The sequence below is a fragment of the Heliconius melpomene genome, chromosome 19 (assembly GCF_056956725.1).
Source record: "Heliconius melpomene rosina isolate 202511_hmr_F chromosome 19, ASM5695672v1, whole genome shotgun sequence".
Lineage (NCBI taxonomy): Eukaryota > Metazoa > Arthropoda > Insecta > Lepidoptera > Nymphalidae > Heliconius > Heliconius melpomene.
In genome coordinates this window covers 15,282,069-15,296,385 of record NC_140407.1, presented here as the reverse complement: position 1 = coordinate 15,296,385, position 14,317 = coordinate 15,282,069, and the positions used below count along the sequence as shown (strand labels likewise).

Below are 14,317 nucleotides of genomic sequence, written 5' to 3'. Positions count from 1 at the left end.
ACAAGAGATTGTTTGACATACCAAACACTTAAAATTATAAATAAAAATCATTATAACATATAAAGTTTTATTGTTTACAAACAGAAGGGCAATTAACAAGTATCTTTTTTAAAAAGAATAAAAAAACATTTAAATATAAAATAAGAGATCACTTTTCCTTATAAATGTAATATGCAAAAGTTTCAATATAATTATCAATATACTTTTTGGAGAAGACAAAATAAAAAAAAGTGTAAGTTTTAGATTTTATATTCATTCATAATAAAAATCTTCCATACGGTCTAGCTACATATCATGGTAGTGGATTTGATGCCCATTAGAGGAAATGTATTTAAATTATTTTCATTTCTCCCCTTTTTGAATTAAAATGCATCGTTGAGTTCCACCACTCAATATGCAATGTCTATAAATTAATATATATTACAAAATTATAAATTAATTCTGCTCACCAGAAAAAATAATGAAACTAAAATAAAAGTTAAATTATATTTTTATATCATTAAATGATTACACATACTTAAGCACTATTGTAAAGTTCAATTTGTCTCTGGTCTTCTTAATTTTATATAAAAAATAGAACTTTGAACTTTCTATGTAATAATTATGTAAGTTATATGTATAAAAAATATTTTATATTATGGCTATATTTACATATTTAGAAATATGATTCAGGAATTTATGATGATAATATGTATATATCAATAATTAAGTAGCTTTTACCAACTACTACGAGAAGTTAGTAGTCATATATGAAATGCATGCATAATGATATATGAAGTATTTGTCTTGTTAGACATGTGACACATTCTAAGTGCATGAGGTAACTCTGACCATGAGTGAAATGTGTTACATAGAATGGCAATAAAATACAATAAATGGCTTTTAAATTAAGTAATAATTAAATAGTAATTACAAATATTTTTTAACATAATCCATATTCTAAGGGTAAGTTTAATTGTATCAAAGGTGTGATAATACCTAAGAAAGTTATAATAAGGTTTTTCGTCCTATGTCTAAAAGCTGCAATAAGATCTGCAGTGTGACACGGATGTAGTATGAAGTATGGCCGGTGCATCACAGGATGTTCCTGCTGTGTTACTATAGAATAAAAATCCTTCATGCTTATTCTGTAATAAATTGAAAGTAAATAATATAATAATAATAATAATAATAATAATCTTTATTTAGAAATATTACATACAAATTATTACACTGAGAACTCCCGGTAAGTGGTCAGAAGACACTTGTGTTGGGAGTATCTCGCAACTCCCATATCGGACACCAGCTAGTTATTGTACATAATATCTACGGTAACATAAGGTGGTGGATTGAAAGGAAATACAGCAGTGTGTGTGTGTGTGTGTGTGTGTGTGTTTGTGTGTGTGTGTTTTGAGTGTGTGTGCGTGTGTGTATGTTTGAGAGTATGTGTTGTGTATGAGTAATTATATATATATGTGTGTGTGTATGTGAATGTGTGTGTGCATTACAATTTAAGCCGGAATTAGACAATTCTACGTAAGAGAAGCTCAACTTCTTCAAACGTAAGTTTTTTCAGCCATTTATCTACGGTAATTTTACACATGAATAAGGTCATAGGGTAAATATTTAATTGTTTATTAATTTTATTGTATAAGAAAGGTGACTGACATTCGTACTGCCTCTTAGCAAAAGCTGTACGAACAGAGTGGACGCGTGCTACGATGTCATGTCGTCTTTTACTTAGAATTTTTGGATTATACGGCAACGATTTGTGGTATTTTAAGATTAGGTTAATTATATAAAGCCGCCTAACTGATAACAAATCACTGAAGATGTATAAATGGTCTGTTGGGAATCTATAGGACTTAAAACAGATCACTTTTATCAGAGATCGCTGGGCACGTTCCAGGTCTATAAAAATAGATTTAGTCGCTCCACCCCAAACAGGTATACAGTATGTGATGACGGATTGTGCTAAGGCAACATAAATCTTAGTACATAATTTCCTATCCATAATATGTCGGAGTGATTTAAAGATCCAAATAAGCTTACGCACCCTATTTATTAACAATTCAAGATGTGGATGCCAACTCAGCCTTTGATCAATGATGACACCCAAGTACTTGGTGAAGCTAACCTTTTCTATCGAGGGACAGTTGCAAGTCAGACTATCCTGATGTAAACAATTATGAATTCTTATTACAAAATTCGACTTTGGTTGAAAATTTTGGTACGTCGAGAAGCAGACATAATTGATTTTCTGTATATTAAGGGTAAGCAGGTTATCTGTCAGCCATCTGTAAACTTTATGTAGACCTTGATTTGCCACTCTTTCAACTTCGGACCATGTTCCTGCAGTGAATACTATGGCAGTGTCATCCGCATAAGAGAATATCCTTCCCCCAACGCATTCAAGATTACACAATTCATTAATATATATTAAGAATAGCGTTGGACCAAGGACACTCCCCTGCGGCACGCCGTATATCACCTCGCACTCATCGCTGTAGTACCCATCGATTTTTACTTTTTGGCTCCTATTTTGTAGGTAGCTAGTGAAAAGTGATAGCGCTGTACCTCTTATACCAATGCGTTCCAACCTACTGACAAGAATGGGGACAGATACGGTGTCGAAGGCTTTCTTTAGATCAAGGAATATGGCCAAGCCTTTTTTACCTTTATCTATTTCTCCAACAATTAAAGACGTAAGGTCTATGATAGCATCTTGCGTAGATAAGCCTTTCCTGAATCCGTATTGGGAGCGAGACAGGATCCTGTATTTATTTAGGTACCTAATTAGTCTAGCGTTAAGTAGTTTTTCTATGACCTTTGATATAGAACTTAAAACGGATATAGGCCTGTAATTATTGACTTCCGTTCTGTCCCCACTCTTGAAAACAGGTGTGACAATGGAGCGCTTAAGAGCATCTGGGAAGATTCCGGAGCAAAAGCAGAGGTTGCACAATGCGCAAATGAGCGGGGTCATGATGTCTCTAGACATTTGTAAGAATTTTGTTGGTATCCCATCCCAACCCGGAGCACTATCCTTATCCAAGCTCATAAGCACATTGTCCACCTCTTGAGGGGTAGCATCTAATAGTACGAATGACGATGGGTGATTGCAAGTGACAAAAATATTTTTTCGAGCAGGAGCATGATTCAAGATATGTTCTGCCAACTCTTTACCTACATTAATGAAAAAATTATTTACATTATTAATTGAAGCTTGTGGCGAAGGCATTATATGTAATAAGTCTGTATTAGGTATTTTATAAGGTTTATATTGAGTGACTTCATTAATCACGGGCCAAAGTTTACTGGGATTTTTTACGCATTTTTTAATCTTATTTTTATTATATAATGTCTTTTGTTTTCTTATAAGATTTGAGCAGAAATTTCTGAACCGTCTATATGTGATTTTTAAAATTTGATTATGGGATTCATTTTTTAGTTTCATTTCATCAATATATAATAAACCATACAATGAAGGGGCTATTGTAGCTCAGTGAGATGGCATTGACTTTAAACATGATGGTTGTGGCTTAAATTTTCACTTTCACTATTCATTTTCTCATTCTGGTAACAAGAAAAGTTCCATGTTGAGTTCTGCAATTGAATGTGTAATGACTCAAAATGGGACAGACTGTGAAACATTGTTTGTTTTTATACTAGGTCCCTTTTGACTACCCTTATGTATGGTGGATACAGGATATTAACAAATAACAAAGCATAAACGTTATTAATTTTTATGAAGCTTATCAACTAATTGTTAAATTTGCTTACTTCATAAGTGATATTTGTCGTACTTCTTCCAGAGTTAACAATTTTCCTGAGCAATCCCAAACATTGAAACTAAACGAAGGCACTCCATAACTAAGATTAAAAAATATTACATATTCTGCTCTATATAAGAAAATTTTGTTATTCTCATCTCTGTGGCTAACAAATTCCTCTTTTCTAATATAAGTATTTAAAATTTCATTATCATTTTCATGTAAGGTCCATCTGTCACGGAACTCGTCAGATAATTTGGCAAAATGTCTTGCAGCTGCTACAAATTCTTCTGGAGACAAACGTATAGGCATATCAGTGCTCATATTAATATTAGTTTGAATTGTTTTGTGTGTGTGTATTGTTTTACATATTATTGATGTAAACTGTAATTATCATTATACACTAATTGATAGTAGTAACTAGTAGGTTGAATATTTATTATTCCGAACGTGCAAGTTACGCTTACGATTTTTACGATTTGTTTTCGCGCAATATTTTTCAAGCTTCATCTGTCATTATCAATTGTCACAGATAGTTGATAATAAAATGGCACGTTCAAAATGCCATAATTATAGATATCTATCTACTGGTTGATATAAAAAACGAAGATTAATCCGAACTAATACTACGCTGCTGCTTTATGTTTTACAAATATAAATACGATACGATATTTAAACTATCAGAATTTTTTATTAGATTTTTTTTATTTCATTTGCAAAGTTTTCTTTCAAATTTATACAAAATAATACTAAATACGTTTTACAATATGATTAGCATACTGATAATATCAACATTTGTAGAATTAAGAAATATATTGCTCATTTGACTTACTTACATTTTTTATCATCAGATTAGCAAAAACTACCATTGCCCAAAGAATGTCACTTTGATATATAAATCAGACTCTTTAATATAAATTCACATTCTTACTTAACGAAATTAGACTTAAAGAACTTGTTAATAAAGCTTATATTATTTTTACTTATTTTTAAAGTAATCTATATATTGTGGTTAACTGGTTATATCAATATCAAGTATCATCTATGGTCAATGTCATTGACCGTCGTGTATTCACGTTGAACGGTTGTGTTCATCAGTTTTTATAATTCATAATAAATAACTTACAATCTTTTTCATTTTAAAATTTATTAAATCATTTTTAAAGTTTTAAATTAAGTTGGTGCTATAAGTCTTTTTGTGTTTGAACGCCGTTCAAAAACTGGTTTTAGGTAATTATTGAGGACAAGTTGTTGTTTTATTAAATGTCTTTCAAAGTTATTAAATAATACTTATTTCTTAAATAACGTTTTAATATAAATTTATTGTTACATTATTTAAAAATAATATTTTAAGATGTGAGGAAATAGGTGGATATATTTATATAAAATAAAAATATTTTGTAGGAAAAATGGATACCTTGAAGAAAAATTGGTTTTCCGAATCATGTGAAATGTGGCCAGGTAGTACTTTCTCATTTGAAGTGAAAGAAATTCTATACCAGGAAAAATCTCCATATCAATATATACAAGTATTTGATACTTTAAGTTTGGGCAAAGTGCTTGTCTTAGATGGAATTATACAATGTACACAAAAAGATGAATTCTCATATCAGGTAAATTTGATAATTTTTATATTTGTTTTGTTCCATTTCTACTACACTTTTGAGATTTTGAATTTAATCTAAATTACACACTTCTCATTGTTGTATCATCATGAAACATGCAAATTATAATATGTAGATTATGTGATAATACAATATTATGGTACCATTGAGCTAGTCTGATGAATTGGAAGAGGGCTAGTAGAACCTTAGACTGCCCACTAATAGAAGATTTTTCATTCAACCAAGTAAAATTTGAACCCATAACCAAACATTTTCAGTGACACATTGTGCCGCAATTACTATAATATATGTTTTTTATGTTAATATTGTAGAAATAAATGTTAATTATATACATTATAATGCTAATTATGTGTACTTTGAATAAAATAAACTAATTATTCATGTATTGTATACAACTATACCTGATAAGAATACTAATATATTTTAAATATAGTGATTTATATATACTTTTCTAGAAAACATATAATTTTTGAACATAGCAGGTCTCTAACCAGCGCTTCTTGTTTACTTATCGAGTGTTTGAAATAAGCAACTTGTATTTATTGAGAAATCCTTATATGTCTGTTACTACCTAATTGTTTTGTAAGCATCTCTGTTTTGAGATGTATACCGATTAGTGGTCTGGATACTAGGACTGTGAACAAGAGCTGCTGGTTCAATAATAGTGTATTAAAACCTTAAAAATGTTAAAAATAATACCATTCATTTTTTAGGAAATGATATCTTTCCTTCCACTGTGTTGTCATAAAAATCCTGAGAAAGTTTTGATAGTTGGTGGGGGAGACGGAGGAGTGGCAAGAGATGTCGCGAAACATCCTAAAGTTAAAGAAATTGTACAGGTAAAGTATAAAAAAATAAAAATGAATAACAAATATTTCTTGTACTCAATGATTTTATTTAAATAATTTTTCTTTGTATGCTCTGGAAACAAAAAGCATTAAGTTCTGCCATTCAACATAGCTCACATAACAATAGCTCATGTCTCAAAATTGAACTGAAAGGGAAGAATGGAATGTCTTAAGACTAGTTTAATGATGTATGAACTTATATATTAGATTGTTGTGTTGTGTTTGGATTGTGTAAAATGAATAAGGAAAATGTTACACATAATTAAAGATGTATAAAAGTTTATTCATGATTTATTGATATAAAGGATTTTTCCTTGAAAATAAATAACATTATGTTTAAACTAGGTTTTATTGAGACCTCTATGGCATGTGTAATAGAGGCCTTTGTGGCATAGAGACACAGGTGTGCGACTGTAATCGCGATATAATATATCATCATTGAATTTTCTGACAATGCCTCGATATGTAATGCCTTGAGAATTCGACAGAAAGTGGGTAAGGAGAATGTCCTACTGAGGAACGAAGTGTCTTATCACTAGGTTCCAAGGTTCCCTCTGCTTAGCTTGTTTTATGCGGGATATAGCGTGAATATGGAAGAAAATTAAAAGTTGTAATTATTTCACAATATACTTAATGACAGTAATTATATGCTTATCACAAATTATGAGGAAACAGTTAACAAGGACTTGTGATATTTTTGATTCAAATAAATATTGCACTTGACTATATAATTTCTTAAATTTTCTATTATTTATTAGTGATTTGTCTTTTATTTTTTTTCAATATTTTTTACTTGCATAGCTTTCATTTGGAATTTAAAACAGGTAATTTTAATAAAATATTATAATTAATGTTTTTACGCTGTTCTCACTTTTTAAACATTTACTACGTAGTTTAATATATATTAATTTCTGATTCTTTACGAACACATCTTATTTGTGAGAATAAAGTAAACATATAAATCAAATCAGCTTCACACTGTATCCCGCACTCAGCAAGGTCGGCAGAGGGAACCTAGTGTTAAGACACCCCCACTTTTCTCCAAAATCTGAGGACATTGCGTGTTGAGTGTCGGAATTCAACGCCGCGCTTTGCTTCGATACCAGAGCGAAGATATGAAAATATAAATTTTGAATAAATATTTCGTTTCCTCGAACCCATAACCAGTCGATTTTACGGTCACACTTTGCTCACATGCGCCACGATTGGCCTCATATATTGTGGGAATATATTAATTGTTATATTGTATGTATTTATCAATTTACTGTGGTAAGTAGATATGTGGTTACAATCAGTGAATGAGTTTTACTGAGAATATATTTTATATTACCCACTTGTAGTATAAAATTATTTATTTTTTCTTTGAATCAAGGAACATAGTATACAAGCTTTGAATTACTTTCGTGATTTTCTTTCCATACATCTATAGCTAATTCAATAAAACATTCTTTTTAGCAATAGTCTCACATGCAATCCTTTATATTGTCATAACTTTATTTATTAATTGAAATTGAATTAAAAAAAGCCAATAAATATTAAAGAAAGTTTGTCAGAATACAACAATGAAAACTGCATTTAAATTTGTTAAATTATTTCTGAGATTAGTGTAAACAAACGCACAGACAATTTTTTTTTAAATATATGTAATAGTAAGTATATCTAGCTTTTACATGCGACTTCCCCTTAGAGGACCTATTTAAAAGTTTTGCACGACTTATTATTCCATAACTTCATTCAATATCTATTTAATTGTGTACTTTTAATTTACTACTTTGTGCCTTTTGAGTTGTTCATAAAATATGTAATCATATACATTTTTCATGTTTATTAAAAAATCTTATTAGAATTTTTATGTTTATATTTTAATACGAATATTATTAAAATGTATGTATATTTATTTCATTTACATATTTTTTTCTATCTCTTAAGTAGTTTTAAATATAATAAAGAATATGATAATGATGGTTACGACACAGTAATGATAACATTTATCTCGCCTAATAAGAAGGTCAATATTTTCGTAAAGAAGAATGATTAATATTCAAATGAAATAACAAAAAAAAATATCTTATTTATTTTACTTTTAGAAATGATCTTTGATGTCAAATAAATGAAATTTTGATGTACCTAACTCTACATTTGCCCTTAGCATGTTTAGGCTGTCTTTAGAATGGTTTATTCCACCCGACTTAATATACTTAAATTATTCTTAGACTTAATGTGAGTTAATTGTTTACGTTGTTTACATAGAATATTTTATATTATCTACAGATCATATGTATATAATACTAGCTACATACTTACTTTAGTTTTTTTTTGGTTATACTTCATTGATAAAAGTCCCCAATTTTTTCATATAGTATCTTCCATGTGCAGACAGCGATGAGTTACAGTTTTATTATATGTACCTACAGACATTGCTTGTACAATTGTTTTATAAAATTTGTAATTTACTTACTTACATACTTCTAAATTTCCAGGTGGAAATCGACGCGAAAGTCATAGAAGTGTCTAAAAAGCACCTACCATTTATGGCGGTCGGTTTCGAAAGTAAAAAGCTTACTTTACACGTGGGTGACGGCTTTGAATTCATGAAAAATCATAGCCACGAGTTCGACGTAATCATAACTGATAGCAGCGACCCTATTGGACCTGCTGTCAACTTGTTTCAAGAAAACTATTTTGCCCTGATGAAAAGTGCCTTAAAACCTAATGGAATAGTTTGTTCTCAGGCCGGAACATTTTGGGATAGTATGGATTTAGTTAAAAATACACTGCGTTTTTGTCAGAATCAATTCCCCGTAGCCTCTTACGCTACTACTTCAGTTCCCACGTACCCTTGCGGTCAAATTGGCTTCGTGCTCGGCTCTTTAGATTCAAATGTCAAATTAAATGAACCTGTTACCATCTTTTCTAGTAAGGAAATCGTCGATATGGGCCTGAAATACTATAATAGTGATGTGCATAAAGCCGCGTTTTGTCTTCCTTCTTTCGTGAAACAAGAAATAAAATCGTAAGGCGATATCGTACTTAGAAATGCATTTATTTTTCTAATACCTATTTCCACTTTTTAAATGAAACTCTTGAATCAAATTCGTACACACACTTCCTAGAATGCTTATTATACTAAAAATATTTGATACTAACATAATTAATACTAAAAAATATAAATACTACCAAAATTAGATCTAAGGGGCTCATTTAAAATGTGTAAAAATCGCGAAAATATAGATCTTTCGACTTTTTAATATAATTTAGGTGTATGTTCTTTTTAGACTGAAGAATACTCGGGCTTTCTAACATTCCGTTACATTCCATAGGTCTAGTCCTATAATATTTATCTGCTGTATTGTGATAAAAGAAACGAAATACATATTTTTGTATAATAATGTTACATATTTTTTTTTATATTTTTAATGTTGAATCGGGGACAAATAAATTTTATTTTTTATACAAAATCAGAGTTTTTGTATTGATAACATAAGTAATTAATTAAGAAATTCTCACAATTGTCAGCCTACGAGAAAAATAGGTAGTACAAAGGTCATTTGGAATAATTTTATGAATATTTCTTTTTTAAAAACTTGAATTGAATTAAAAAATATATTTAAAGAACTGAATTGAAAAAAAGGGCTTAAGTATATTGAAATAATATTTAAAATATTTTTTCTTACCTGCCCTATATTGTAACATGATAATAGACGCGATAGCGAGTAGTTTCGTTTCCCACACAGGAATAAATTATATTAGCTTTCTCATTCTGGCAAGACAAAGCGCGGCAAGAGTTTCGCCATTCATGAAGACATGAAGCATATCGAATTTGAGCGGAGAACAGAATGTCTTGACATTAAGTCTCTGCCTACCTACCTATACAGGAAAATCTAACCAAAAAATTATTTCAACTTTTTAGAACTAAATAAAATAACCAAAGAGTTATATAAAAATAAATATATTTATTCGCTTTCATGTTCTTCCTTCATTTGATTCTTTCTATTACCTAGTTCCTTCTTTCTCGGCGTCCATTAATGCGGTAAACACCGCGCCGGATTTTACCTTTTTCAATATTTTCTTGTCGTGAAAAGCGTGACTGTGAGCTGAGGTTCTAAAACAATATTAATTACTATATTGTTAGTTGTGTTCAGTGAAAGTTAAGGCAGACCGCACCTAATAAGGAGTGGAATGGCGGCGAGACGGTTGCGTCTCCGGGACGAGACGTAACTTAAACGAATTCTGCGGAAGACGGTGGTTGGGTTGTTGTATAAATAATAAAAAAAAAAAATTATCTACACGCTGTATCCCGCACACAGCAGACAGAACCTAGTGTTAAGACTCCCACTTTTCGCCAAATTTTGGAGGCATTATGTGTTGAGTGGCGGAACTCAACGCCGAGATTCGCCTGACCACCACAGCAAAAATATGAACATATAAATTTAAATAAATATTTCACTTCTTTGAATGGGGATTCAACCCACAACCAGTCACGTTTACAGTCACAAATTATGCCCTTGCGTCGCAATTGGCATTGTAGTGGTAATTATTAAAAACTAATGATAAGTGTTTATACCTTTTATGTGTTTCATAGTTTATCGATTATAATATATGAGGCTGTCGTGAGGGGCACAAAGGTGCGACAGTTGTGAATTCGATTCCTGCTGATAATAAGACAAAGCGCGGCGTTTAGTTCCGCTATTCATATTCTCCTATATACGAGTAATATTAAAAGCAAAAAATTGTACATACCTCTGTATAACAATATCATCCTTAGTAACAACGTACGCTGGACACTTATAATTATTTAAATAATCAACGCACCGCCACTGCCTCGATTTATCTCTGTTAGTGTGTTTCAAATAATAAATGAAACGGTTCAATATCATCTGTAGCGAGCCCTGATTCGACACCGTGTACTGAAGTGTGCCGAGACCTAATGGATAATACCAATTTTAGAGGAAATACCATCATAAATATTATCATAAATATAAAAAAGAAATTGGTTTAACCGAAATCATTGTCTCCGTTTAACTCGTTAGGCATTCGGATAATCGAATTTAATAAAATATTTACCGACATATCATATTTGTTAAATGTTTACGTCATGTTTTTTTTAATATTTAGAAATAGTCTTTTGAAATAATGAAATGATATAGTTATTCAATTGTAATTTTTCTAACATTACTACTATTCCCAGTATTTAACTAAAACAAATGTCGACTAAAAAGAAATGTTACATGTTTACGATGTATTCCACGTTTAGTAGAGCAAGCAGAGGAAACTTATTTTCGAGATATTGTGAGTATAATTTTTAATTTACAACGCATATTTTTTGTTGCCAGAGCGAGAAAATGAAAATAATTGCCATCTTATCACGAGTGGGAATCGAACCTACGTCGGTCGCACATTCTTATATCAAAAACTATACATACTAGCTTTTTCCTCAGGATTTGTTACAAGCCTTTGTAAATGCGGAGGCAGCATATTCGGTGTTATTTCCTTCCTTACTGTAACATCTGGCACTTTGAGTTTACTTCTAAGCTCTTTAACTTCGTTTTCCTTGCAGAATTCTTCCACCGAATCGTGTATTTCATTTACTAACACTTCGCAGCTGTAGTTGTATGTATTGGAATTAGTAAGTAATAAAATAAGATATCTATAGTGGCCGCCCTGCAGTTAGCTATAGATGGCTGCAGATTTGATTTGAGGATTTTTTTTAATTTCGATTATTTTCATTACGAGAGAACAAAGCACAAAAGTTAAATTTAACCTCAGGTCGGCCATGACTTGTCGATTATACTGTAAAGTAGGCGGAGAGAATCCAGCATGCTAAAAATTCAAGACATTGTATATTTAGTGCAGAATGTCAAGATCATTCTCAAGATTGATCTCAGACTGGAGACCCGTTTATAAATACGGGCTAGACTCAGATGCTATTTCACTGCACCATCATAGTCACTATTGCATTATATCATTCAATTTCATTTCATATAAAGCTAAATAGAAATATTTTTTATAGCTTTATGCTGTATTCCGCACATAGCAAGGTAGGCAGATGGAACTAGTGTTAAGATACTTTCTTCATTAAGATACATCATTTCCAACTTTCCGCCGGATGTTTGAGGCATTATATATTGAGATTAATTAACTTATTGCTGTGTTTTGCCTTGTTACCAGAGCGAGGAAATGATAATATTAATATATCCCCAAGTGGAAATTGAACCCACAACTGTCGCGTTTACAGTCCCCCTGCACAACAACAGTCTGTAAAACAGTCAAATGAGAGAATTAGAAGATTAAATATTATTCAATGTATGTGATATTTAAGTTCACAGAACTCAAAAGTATTAATCTAAATGAAATATATATTTTCGTTTCTTCGCTTTAATGTTGAGGTAAAAGTGTGGCATTGAGTTTTGCCACTCATCAAACAATGCCTCCAGAATTTGGTTGAAAGTGGGGAGTGGAGTGTCTTACAATAGGTTACCTCTGTCTATGTTGTTGTGTGTGAGATACACTGTGAAGCTGATTATAAACATTGATCTACCTTACCTCTTTTGTTCTAAATCTACTTTAGTAAGATCATCTGAAGTATTTGATATTTCAAAATAACATATATCATCCTCTGGCTCTAGACCTTCAATTTGTGTTGAAAATATTTCTGGAGACTTCTGCCTTTCACTTGTTAGAACTTGTGATAAATTCTAAAATTTAACTTCTATGCTTAATTTAATAAAATAGTACTAATTATATATTTATTAGACTAATTTTGCTTTTAAAATTTATAATATATTACATACCATTTCTTGTAAACCCTTTATATGTAGATCTTTTGCGGCATCTATAAGTTCATTTAGATCTTCTATTGCTACTAAAACTTCTCCTGTGTATATGTACTCTAATATTGCAGCCAATGTATTATGAGATATTTTCTGAAATATTACATTTATAGAACTAAAAAAATTACACTAGCAACAGCTAGCTTGTAACTATGAAAAAAAAAACGCTATACTAATAAGATAAACACCATAGGCATATAGGTAAAATAAGAATGTAATATATAAACAATTAGTAATGTATACTTTTATTAACTCACATTTAATATTATAACAGGATGTGGACTCTGCGCTGAAGTTATAAGGTCTTTAAGATAGGGGCTGCTTAATGCAATAATAACTTGATGTACTTTTACAAGGTATCCATCTGCTGCTAATGTCATATCCACAAATTCACCATTCTACAGTAAAAAGAATCCAATACAAATGATGTAATGGACGATATTTAATTTTTAAATTAATTTACTACTATATACTTAATTTCATAAAAAATTAGCTACAAAATATAAGACTTTTTTGACTAAGATTAAAGCTGAAATTAACAAAAAAGGACAATTATTGCTATTACGTGATGAAAGAATATGTTACCTGCTGCAACAAGCTAAGTCCACTGCATATATTTTGTACATGCTCATCCCAGGATAAGGAAAATTGAGATTGAGCCATAATATTTTAAAATCCAGACAGCAACTGAGCACACAACTGAGCGAATGTTGTTTAGCATTAGATATCTTCTACAACTGTCATCAATGTAAATGACAGCTGACATGTTAAGCATCTTCATAAAAAAAAAGTTAATATCATGAAATTTTTAACAAATATTTTTCAGAATTATTATGAGTACGGTAGCCGCTACACTTGAGTAAAATATAAATATAATTATATGGTAATAGTGATGGAATTTCTGTAGTGTGGCAAATATTATTAAAATTTACTTTTATTTTCAACTTACCATCTTTCGTTTATTGTAAAATAACGTAGTAATAAAAGACAAGTGGGCTTTTATTTGTTGTGAATTATTTTTTAGTGTAATAATAAATAAAAAATATAATTAGTCTAGATCATTATTATTTAGCATACCGTAATTTATTTCATATATTTTTTTAATTTTATAATTAGGCCATCGTGGCGTAGCGGAACAAGGGTGTGACTGTAAGGCGACGGTAGTGGGCTCGATCTCCACTCGAGAAAGTGAAATATTTATTTACGTTTATATTTCCATTTCTTCGCTTTGGTAAAGCGCGGCGTTGAGTTCTACAACTCAA

The 14,317-nt window shown here is 30.7% G+C and overlaps 2 protein-coding genes and 1 pseudogene across 3 annotated transcripts; 1 reads left to right on the top strand and 2 right to left on the bottom strand.

The window, feature by feature from the left end:
- Positions 1–50: 50 nt before the first annotated feature.
- Positions 51–4,279, bottom strand: Atg10 (Autophagy-related 10). The gene is made up of 2 exons (XM_085203124.1): positions 3,763–4,279; positions 51–1,127 (listed from the first exon to the last, which is right to left on the bottom strand). Exons 1-2 carry the CDS (start codon positions 4,074–4,076, stop codon positions 923–925), a joined length of 519 nt encoding a protein of 172 aa, XP_085059250.1. The 5' UTR covers positions 4,077–4,279; the 3' UTR covers positions 51–922.
- Positions 4,280–4,839: 560 nt separating this feature from the next.
- SpdS (Spermidine Synthase) lies at positions 4,840–9,683 on the top strand. Its single transcript, XM_085203350.1, has 4 exons — positions 4,840–4,982; positions 5,157–5,365; positions 6,091–6,216; positions 8,706–9,683. The coding sequence occupies exons 2-4, from the start codon at positions 5,162–5,164 to the stop codon at positions 9,240–9,242; spliced, it is 867 nt and encodes a 288-aa protein (XP_085059476.1). The 5' UTR covers positions 4,840–4,982; positions 5,157–5,161; the 3' UTR covers positions 9,243–9,683.
- Positions 9,684–10,158: 475 nt separating this feature from the next.
- LOC146529012 (uncharacterized) lies at positions 10,159–13,807 on the bottom strand (annotated as a pseudogene). Its single transcript, XR_014879106.1, has 7 exons — positions 13,641–13,807; positions 13,313–13,453; positions 13,017–13,148; positions 12,769–12,920; positions 11,649–11,827; positions 10,966–11,149; positions 10,159–10,327 (listed from the first exon to the last, which is right to left on the bottom strand). The product of XR_014879106.1 is annotated as an uncharacterized LOC146529012 (transcript).
- Between the last annotated feature and the right edge of the window lie 510 nt (positions 13,808–14,317).